Source organism: Clinocottus analis, unplaced genomic scaffold (genome assembly GCF_023055335.1).
Source record: "Clinocottus analis isolate CAN_PGR_092001 unplaced genomic scaffold, fCliAna1.0.p SCAF_14, whole genome shotgun sequence".
Taxonomy (NCBI): Eukaryota; Metazoa; Chordata; class Actinopteri; order Perciformes; family Cottidae; genus Clinocottus; species Clinocottus analis.
In genome coordinates, this window is record NW_027175865.1 from 11,758,717 (window position 1) to 11,769,625 (window position 10,909).

At 42.0% G+C, this 10,909-nt stretch overlaps 1 protein-coding gene across 1 annotated transcript in view; it reads left to right on the plus strand.

Annotated features, from left to right (window-relative positions):
• Positions 1 to 10,679, plus strand: part of rims3 (regulating synaptic membrane exocytosis 3) — a 29,564-nt gene extending 18,885 nt beyond the window's left edge. Inside the window, exons 3-7 of the mRNA XM_068576344.1 lie at positions 8,061 to 8,202; positions 8,278 to 8,390; positions 8,936 to 9,037; positions 9,141 to 9,280; positions 9,778 to 10,679. Coding sequence (XP_068432445.1) covers positions 8,061 to 8,202; positions 8,278 to 8,390; positions 8,936 to 9,037; positions 9,141 to 9,280; positions 9,778 to 9,990 — 710 coding nt within the window. The 3' untranslated portion in view covers positions 9,991 to 10,679. The remainder of the gene's footprint in view (positions 1 to 8,060; positions 8,203 to 8,277; positions 8,391 to 8,935; positions 9,038 to 9,140; positions 9,281 to 9,777) is intronic.
• Positions 10,680 to 10,909: the final 230 nt, after the last annotated feature.

Genomic DNA, 10,909 nt, shown 5'->3' on the forward strand with positions numbered 1-10,909 from the left:
TCTGGCCTTCTTTTTTTTTCTGTCACCCTCTTTGCGTTTCCTCCAGCTCACTGACATCTTAATTTTCTCTCCACTATCTCTCCTCCCTTCATCTCCATCTTTGTTGCTCTCACTTTCGCTCAGAGAGTCTATCATGTTTTCCTGATCTCGCCCACCGACTCATCCGTGCTCCATGTTCTATTCTTAGCCAGACAGATCGGTGAACCGTTCAACTGTGAATCTGTCTTTCTACCTGCCATTGTCTGCTTACAAATGTGTGTGTGTCGACATGAAGAACACGGCCTTTTAACAAAGTGTGAAGTTAAAAGTCACTGAACCTTCTGTCTGAGGCAAATTTGGACACGTATTGAAAATATGCTTCTTTGCTTTCACATGAGAGGATTGATAACAATCTAATGTCTGCATGTTAAGATGAAGCTCCCAAGATAACCAGTTAACTTAGCTTAGCTTAGTTTAGCATAGCAAAAGACTGGAAACAGCTAGCCTTGGTAACAAAATCCACCTATCCAGACCCACTAAAGCTTCAAATAGTGACGTCCTGGTATATTTTTATCACTGCGAGGGTGCAAGTTGGGGGACCTGTCCACACCAGCATTTGATGGCTGAAGTTGAAAGAAGTTGTAGAAACTGCAGTTTCTAGTCCGACAGAGGAGGCAGAGAGTTTTGAGATTTTTTGAACGAGACTTATTAACTAACAGCTAGCAATCAGATAACTTTTTTCTTGCTCTTTATTTACTCTGAATGAATGAAATGATGTACTAGTCCTGGCGTGTCCCTGTTGGCTAGCGTATTAGCGGCTAGCTTTCAAGCCACACTTCCCCACCTGCATCACCAAAGGTCTATAGAACCACATATTACACACTTTACAAAACCCTCTACATAACGCCTTATAAAACCACAACTTTTGTTTTACATGATTGTACGGAACAAACAAGCAAGATATAACATGTTACATTTAACAGAGTGAGTTTTAGAGATAATTGTTGGTATATTTGTTAAACTTTTACACAGGCTAGCTGCTTTACACAGGCTAGCTGCTTCCGGTTATTTGTGCTAAGCTAAGCTAAATGACCTCTTGCGGTTGCCTCAAATTACTCTCTGCAAGAAAAAGAATAGGCATATTCCCCAAGTTATTAAACAATTCAAATCGTGTGCTTTGATGGAGCTCATTGTGTTGCTATTTCTCCTTTGTGTTTCATATTATGTCAGTGATTTTTACACAACAGAACCAACTTGCGTGTAAGTTCTTGTATATGTTGGGGGCTTTTAGCTGATCTGGCAAAGGACACCAATAGAGTAAAAGCTCTCGGATTTAGCAACCTGATTCGTAAAATAAGCCAGAGCACTTACTGGCACCCCTACAAGGCTTTAATAGGCAATAAGTGGCAGTGTGTGTCAGCAAGCTCAAAAGTGTGTGAGGTGAGTCACCATGTTGTGTGCATTTATGAAGGACTGTGTGTAAAAACCCTATAATCAGTATCACAAGTATCATTACTAATCCTCCTGATGTGAGAGTGCTGTAAACACACTGTACACACTTCTGCCATCGGCTGTATGGTGTTGTTCAGGAAGAGGTCCACTGGTGAGCAGCTTTTGGTGCATAGGAGCAACACACACACGCGCACGCACACACATCATTATAAATCTGTGTCATAGACCAGGGCTGTTGCTGCTCCACTGCAGGAAACATTGATTGAGATTGTGTTTAGTTTTGTAAAAATGGATTTTGCTCTTAATTCAGACAGCAGTATGGAGATAATTTCCTATCTTCTGAATGTAAATTGATTTGTCTGAGGGATTTTCTTTGCCTTAAGTTTAATGTTCTATTTACAAAGTGCAATTGTCTAAGATGTTTACATTTTATTTTTCTACAGTTTACCAGATATTATGGTTGTCTTTGTGTCTCGCATGTAAGTTTGTGGAAAGTGATCTTCAGTGCTGACAAAGCAACAGAAGGTTTTGTGAAATATTTACATGTTAGTTTCTGACCATTTGACGTCATCTGTTTCTACTCATCTGCTTTTCCTGTTTACATCGTTCGGACGTCTTGCATTATTTTACCATCAGCGGCTAACTTGAGTAAACAAGAGGAAATTACATCTGAATTAGATTACTCTTTTCCTCATTGTAATTAATTGTCATTAGACAGGAGCCCGTGTGGCATATTAACTCACTAACAGACATCCTGCCATACATGAACGTTTTAGATTTCAAGAAATCATTTCCTTTGCGGTGCTAAGAAAAGCTAATCGCCTTGTGTTTGACCTTTCCTTGGCTTATGTCCCTGCCTGAGCTGTTAATGTCACTCTCACACACACAAAGAAAACGAGAGGAGATTAGTTTTGTTTACCTCGCATGCATTATCATTAAGGACAGAGTAACACTTAGGATACTAAGCTCCACTTAACTCCCGACAACATGTATTTGTTTTTGCACGCTCCCTTAGAGTTGAATAATTCTCTTAGAAAAGTGTAACGCTGACAGTGTCTTTTTTATTATTATATTTTAATATTTTATTATTAGGCCCCGCCCACAACACACCAGTGTAAAAAGCATTGAAAAAAAAAGCTGAAATACAGAATAATGCATGTAAAATAACCAAACAGTTCTAAAATAGGCAGAAAATAATGTTAAGGCAAAATCCCTTTACACATAATACGAAACTGATTAAAACTAAAAGCATTATTTTGTATTATGGCTATGAATGAATCTGCTCTGGCTGTGTTGTGTGCCTTTGACCAAAGAATGGAAAAAGTAAGGCTCCTGATTTTTCACACTGTCACGTTCGAACCAGAGATGTCCTGGAGGGTCGAACCATTCAACTCCATCTAAGTTCTTCATTTGCATGATATAGTTACTATCACTTGGGTAAAGTGGGATCCTTTTTCCCAAAATGTATCAGACGGTACTGGATCTGCAAAGTGAAGCCATTGTAGAAGTGGCTTCAACTTGCATTATTTCTAATGACCATCAGGAGGCAACTAAAAACAAAAAAGAAGTCTGATCGTATGGACGTCTATTGCTCTATTTACGACCTCAGTAAACATTAAAAACACAATTTTTATGGTATTAATTGCTATAGTTTCAAGTCGTCTTCAATTGAGCGTGATGTTGATTTTGTAAATTAAGATCACATTTAGACAATAAAGAAGAGTATGCTTGAAGGTGTGGCTTCCTTGTGATTAATAGGTTGCTACCACTGTGAGTTTTAACATTTTCACACATTAAGTTTTAACTCTTTGAAAGTAAATTGTTGAAATGACAAATTCCATCCTTATGGTGACGGCCAAAATACAAACTTTGAGGCTTCAAAACCATCATTCTCAAACCAATAGGCTACCTCACACACACACACACACACACACACACACACACACACACACACACACACACACACACACACACACACACACACACACACACATATATATATATGCTGTGACGTACTGAGTGGCTATGATGTTATGTAACTGTACAATACATCAATGTGGCTCTGAATCACTGATCAACATACATAATCTCTTCTGATCATTCTTTTGTCCAAATTTAGTAGGTGTCCGGCGTGGAAGTCACCACAACAGATCCTTCGTCTCCAACACCCGTGCTTAGTTACTGTTGCTATGCATGGCGGATCGTTGCCGTCACCGGTGCATCCAACAGGCATGTCGGCGCAGCCGGGGAGTCTAAAAACAGCTTTCTGTATTACAGCATATAATGAGAAAAGCTTCATCAGTGTTCTCCAAATGTCAGAGCAGCTTTAATGATCTATTGAACACACACAGACACACACACAGACACACACACACACACTCACATAACACACAGTCAGAGAAGTTATATAGTATGTGCACGCTGTCGCAGTGTGTGGCTCTTTTCTGCATTGTTGGCGGTTTCCAGTAATCCTATCTCTCTGATATTAATTCTCTCCACTGAAGCTATTCATTCTTACCATCCCCATCCCTTCTGTCGGTCTCTCGTCGTAATCTTCTTCCCCGTCACTTGATCTTGCCTCATTATGATTATTAAGCATGTGGCCTGCATACAAGTGCATACTTTTGCACGGCCAAAGAAAGTTCTGAGCGAGCGACTGCTCCCCGGGCGTCACATTTCGGTGAGATTGACTTGAGTGTCTTCCGGGACATTGTGTTGCTCATCATCGTGAAGCCAACAGGAGACCCTTTAAATAGCCACGTACAGCCTCTCCTCAAGCACGCTGGGGCACAACAGCTTATGTAATGTTGTTATTTTTGCTGTTCAAACGGCATATATGTCAAACTTCCTCTAATTACTCCTTCCAGGATGTGCGTGCTTTTGATGTTAACGCCGTATAACAAAGTTGGTTCAGCAGGGAGAGGAGAAAATATGCGCTAAATAATTTAGATGGGATGGACTGGGAAAAGAGATAGGCGTTAGTGGGATAAAGATGGATGGTTAACAAAAGACTGGGGAACTTTGAACAAAGGCAGGGCAAAGGAAGTCACATTTATTTGTACAGCACATTTTAACAACAAGGAGATTCAAAGTGCTTCACATAAAACCATTAAAAGCATCAAAATATAATGCAGAAGAAAACACAATTAAGAACATTCATTAAAACATTAAGAAAACAGTCCGAAAAAATAAAATAGAAGTTGCAGTGCAGTTTAAGAAATGAAATGCAAAGGGAAAATAAAGTGAGAAGGACTTTAGAAATGCAGATAAAGCAAAAATAATGGAATCAGTGCACAGGACGGCAAAGGCAAGAAGAAAGACCGCAATTATTACACAAAGAGCTGGAAACAAAGAGCGGTATTGAACGAAAGGCGAGTGTTGGGAGATCCAACTGAGGGCCTGAGAAAGAAAAAGAAGTATTGGCGGATGAGGAGTGAGACTGGTGGAGAGGACAATACGAGCGAGCAGAGACAGAGTGAGGGGAAAGGCTTGTGAGCGAACACGCCAGCCGGGGCTCTTGGTGCAATGCAGACGCATTGCCATGGAAACGAATGGAGGGAAAGCGCAGACGAGGAGGAGGAGGAAGGGGATTAAATTGGAAGGAAGAGATCACTGCTTCCCACCGTGCATGTGTGTGTTGGGGAGGGGGGCAAATGAGTGTGTGTGTATGAAGTTCAATGTAGAAAGTGCTTGATAGTGAACGATGAGTTTAAAGGGGGGACGTCTGCACTTGTGTGTGAACCGCTTACCGGGTTATTTTGAGAGATCAACACTTGCCATGGAGACATTTTGACCACCGTGATATTGTACACACTTGTGAGTTAATAATGTTTGAAGAACAGTTTTGAAAGCTGTATTCAAGACCTGCAGGCCCGTGTGGTTCAACCACGAGCCACAGGCTCAGTTCACACCAGGCTCGATCCAAAGTGCCGGAGTTTTATATCTATAAATAAAATACAAAAATGAAAAAAAAAAAAGTGATGGGCGGGATGAGGCTGTCGCCATGGCGCCAATTGTCTCAGGTGGCATTGTCTGGGTCCAGATCTGAGGGCGGGGGTTGTCATGGCAGCAGGAGGGCATGGAGTTTGTCTGGGTGTGATGTTACAAACATACATGCACACATACACACATGTGCTCTCTCTCTCTCGCTCTCTCTCTCACACTCACACACACACACACACACACCCACACACACACACACACACACACACACACACACACACACACACACAAACTCTTGCCTGTGTGATTATAAATAGAAGGCAGCAGAAGGCAGCATCCCTTTCCTCATCTCCAACACCTATGGGACCCCATCATTCTCATCTTCCTCTTCACCCTTGTCTCCTCAACAATTGCGTCTGCCTCCTCTCTCTTCTGTCTCACTCTTCATCCATTGTCTCGCAAAGCCCTCTCTCCTCTTGTTAAATCTCATCTTCTTTTTAGCCCCCCCTCCCCTCCGCCAACAAACACACCCCAAACCCCCAAAGTCTCATCAAGCAGCTTTGTTTGCGATCTGTTTATTGCCATAGTGATGGTGATGATGCAGGGTGTCTCTTGTCGTCATGGTGATGAGATACGGGGCAAGGATGTTTAATGAGCTTGGAGTTGCTCAGGATAATGAAGTGGGACAGCTGTAGCTGGGTTTGCACCTAACTGACAACAATAAGCAACCGCTTGTTAAAAGTCTCCTTTGGTGATGGGCTCTCACAGAGGAGAGGTGCACGACCGCAAAGCAACCACAAGGAGCTGCGAGGGTGCAGAAGGAAAACAGACAAATGAAATCAGCCAATCGGTGGCGCCTTGTCAACCAGGGATTTACCTCCAAATTAACAAGTTAAAGGGAAAAAGTTAGAGGCGTCCACGAAAAAGTTTAAGTCATTTTTAAGAATTTAAACTCTTCCTGCAGGATTATTAACAAAATGTGCCAGCCTGGAAAGCTCCTGTCAAAGGGCAGTCCTGGAAATAAGACTTTGTCGAGGTCTTCATAACGCCAAGTTGTGCCAACGCGAGGACTCACAGCCTCTCTCTCCTGACTAACGTGTCACCCTGCAGCCCGACTGCTTACGTGCAGACTCTGTGCGCTGGGGTGTAAATGTTGCACGGAGGTGTGAATGTACTGACACGAGTGATATCAACTGTCAGCATGACGTTCGTGTGCGAATGTCTGCACGGGTCTCTATAGATCATTGTGTTCAAATGCTTTGGGAATGTGAACTTTTTATATCGCTTCATTGTTTACAGTTGTAGACCTCAGGGAGAATGAAAGTGTTTCTTTTTTCCTTCTTTTTCTCATCACTTTCTGCCTTGAGTGTTTTAATATGAACTAGAAATAACAATTAGCATTTGTCTTCTAGGGAATATATCATTGTGCGCATACATACACATGTAATTTATGATTAATTTCAGTGAATTTTCACTCTTTAATCTGAATATTTTTTAGATTAATCAATTCATTATTTTGTCAGTAAACTGACAGTTGAAGGTTTTGGTAATTTCCCGTACTTTGTCAGAATATATCCATGAGCATATATTTGCCCTCATGCTTGAACAATTACTTAAAGAATTACGATCAAAACACATCAGTGTGTGTTTGTGTAACTCCTGCCTCTTTGGACCTTGAGAACTCTTGTTTATTGTTCCAAGAAGGACGGAGAGACAAATATGGGAGGGATAAATGAAGGGTTGTCTGCCAGAAGTGCATGAGTGCGCAACCTTCCATGTCACATCCTGAGCCTCGAGCACTTTGACTGTGCCTTACTACTTTGAACCCGGCATGTCAAGTCACACAGAGATAGTGTGTCATTACAGGGGATGATGCCCTGAAAGCTTCTTGTGGGGTTAGCAGCTCTCCAGCTCGCTCCCGTTCTCCCAGCGTCAGCAGAGCTGTAAAGCCTAAACTCCTTCCCCCCTCCCTCCGTCCCCCCTCTCAGCCTCCTAACTTTCTCTCGACCTCACCACTCGCAACATTCCTCAAGCTGCCAATTTGTGCAAGGCTCATGAGTCCCCCTAAAAGCGTATTGCGCCCCACTCACAAGCAGCCATTGTATAATGGGCTTCACCTGTTTGAAATGAGCCGTAGTAATACCTGTGAAGTGAAGAGATTTTCCAATAGTGTGGGGACGTCCCAGTGGAAATTATGTTAGATTGCCTTCTTGTAAACTTGCCTCAACATAAATAGTTCTCCCAGGGAAGATGGTATAGTTCTCAGGGCTAACCTGAATTTGTCTTTATTTCCAGTGTTGTGGATATCAGCCCATCTTAGACGACTGAAAAATGTTTGGCAGAAGCGTCCATCTGGTCTGTTTTGTGTCTTTATAAACTCAATGGCTAAGACAGCATTCAGGGAACTGAATAGGAACTTTTAAATCTCGCCTGCGGAAACACCTACTTTTATTTTAATATCTGCAGGACAAGATATGTGGCAATTCATACCTTTAATAAAAACAATTTGCCCCTTATTATACAAGAAGCATGTCTCCATGCAGTGCTTATCATGCAGACACTAGTCCCGTGTAATACCGGACTTACTTCTCAGACAGCTCTACACCATTATTATCTTTGTGCTGAGTGGATCATCCTGCTGAAATAAGGTCACCTAAGTGTGGAGCTGTGACCTTTGTGTTTTTCAGACGGTGGGACGAAGAAGCTTCGCAGCACCATCCGACGGAGCACGGAGACCGGCATCGCCGTTGAGATGAGGAACCGAGTGACACGGCAGGGCAGCAAGGACTCGACTGACGGCAGCACCAACTCGAATAGCTCTGATGGAACGTGAGTACCCAACCAGCAGTTCATCCACTCATCCATGCGTAGACAGTATCCATTATTCTGCTTTTTCCCGCTTAGGTTTGTCTTCCCGACCACACGCCTGGGACCCGAGAGCCAGTTCAGTGACTTTCTGGATGGACTCGGCCCCGCTCAGATTGTCGGCCGGCAAACACTAGCTACACCCCCCATGGGTAAGCCAATAAAGAAGTAGACCATCAACACTGTTCAAGCCATCTCGTTATTGTCAAGTATAGTTTACTTCATCTAGAGATTTTATGAGCTTCTTTGCATTTGTATTGTTGGTGGCCTCAAGTGCATTTTTATACATCTGTCATTTCCAATGACAACAATTCACAGGAGGCTCATAATGAAAGGGGAAATAATCTACAGCGTCATACCAACACACAAACTGTGAGATGCGCAGCAGCGTCTAAAAATACTGCACAATACGAGTGTGTTCACTCAGCACGACGAAGTTATTCTTGCATGAGGTATAAATCTTTCATGCAAAGGTCATTGCTTGTATAAAAAAAACAGAACAGAGAATGGTGCTCCAACATACAGTACCTGGTTATGAAGACATACTTACAGCTCTGTGTCGCCCTCTACAGTTAGATACTGACCATTGCAACATCAAGGCTTATAGCAAAGCACAGTTCACTAAACTACGTTTTTGAAGTTGATTGCATAGATTGCTATTGGATTGTTCGACATGGTACGTTGTCCCTCTCTACAGGGGATGTCCACGTCGGCATGGTCGATAGAGGAGGGCAGCTGGAGGTGGAGGTCAACCAGGCCAGAAGGTTGACTCCAAAACCAGGCTCCAAGAACATACCAGGTACTCTGAACTGACTTCACCTTCTGCATTAAAACTCTATGGACATGGCTTCTTTGTCCAATCTGTCGGTGTTGGATTTTCACGGTGTTGTTTTTTGTTTCAGCGACCTACGTGAAAGTGTATGTGCTCGAGAATGGCATGTGCTTGGCCAAGAAGAAAACCAAAGTAGTGAAGAGGAATTTAGACCCCACCTACCAGCAGGCTCTGTTGTTTGATGAGAGTCCTCAGAGCAAAGTCCTACAGGTATGACAGAACTCGTCCTAACTTATATAATGCCCTGTGACCTGGACTTGACATATTCATCAGTGAATGTGCATATTTATGCATGAAAAGGAACAAGGTGCATTTAGGAACTATATTTAAATACTTTACAGGAGGAGAAATAAGTGGAGGTACTTGGAAGTGTGTATCACACTAAAGCTGTATGACTAATTAAGCAACAATCATCGATTTAAGATATTATTTGTTGAGAATTGCACCTGGTTGGTGCATGGAAGTATATGTAACATCACCATTTTCTAAATAAGCTCCATCCACCTCAAATCAGTGAGAAGAATAGAGAATAAAAACAGAAATATCTGCTATGAAATAACTAAAGCTTTTCGAACTAAGCCAAAAACACTGGACCTCTTTACACATATGAAGCTGATTAAGAAAATACATATTTGAGGCCTTTTAAAATGTGTAGCATATACCCATATCTTAGTGTTGTATGAAATGCATTTTTATCTCTCCCCTAGGTAATAGTGTGGGGGGATTACGGGCGTATGGACCACAAGTGCTTCATGGGAATGGCCCAGATCCTTCTCGAGGACTTGGACCTGTCTGCCACAGTCAGCGGCTGGTACAAGCTGTTCCCTACCTCCTCCCTGGCAGATCCCAGCATCGGACCGCTCACCAGACGCCTGTCCCAGTCCTCCCTGGAGAGCGCCACCAGCCCCTCATGCACCTAGACACCTAGTAGACACCCACATGCACGGGCACAGGCCGAGTCATGCAGACACGGACACACGTACTGTATATACACACAACGACTGTAAGTGCAAGACAGGTAGGCATACACACATACACACATATATACCCGTGTGCATCTTTTGAGGAAGACACATTTGACATAAAAGTGCAAATACCTGATCTCATTCACACTACGTCCATATTCTTACACGTTAGTCAGTACTTTAGTTGAGAAGACAAAGCAAATTCAACTTGAAGTAGACTTAATTTACCAGAATATGTAGCATTTTTCACCATCCCATTTCAACATTTCCTCAGTGACACAGCAAATCTGCATTCCAATGTACCAGATTGTGGCACGACTCATCCCGGGGTCATCCTGATGCCAGTTTCTAAACTCTCTATGCCAAACTAAGAAAAAAAAAAACTTTATTTTTTAAAACCAAAGCAATTGTTATTGTTGTTATTATTACTTATAAGTCGTAGGTGAACTAGTACACAATATAAAGTATGGATATGTAGCAGAGTCAATGACTTAGATGTAATGCAAAAAAAAGTACATACATTCTACACACATGAGCTGAGAACGACATGTAAACATACCTGGGCAACAGGCTTGGATATTCACATAATGGCTGTTATGTGAGGTAGCAACACTGCTATTCTATTGTTTCAACAGGGCAGATTTATATTCATATATATATATATATTATATATATATATATATATATATATATATATATATATATATATATATATATATATGAATAGATAGCTAAATACTTATTTGTGTTTATGTATGTATCGGCTGCATTCTGCATGTTTGCTTGCAACCCTTGGAGAGACATTTTAAAGCGCTTCAATCTTTTTATTTGGCTTGCCTCGGTATAGCGGTATAGGTATAGCACCACTTTATTT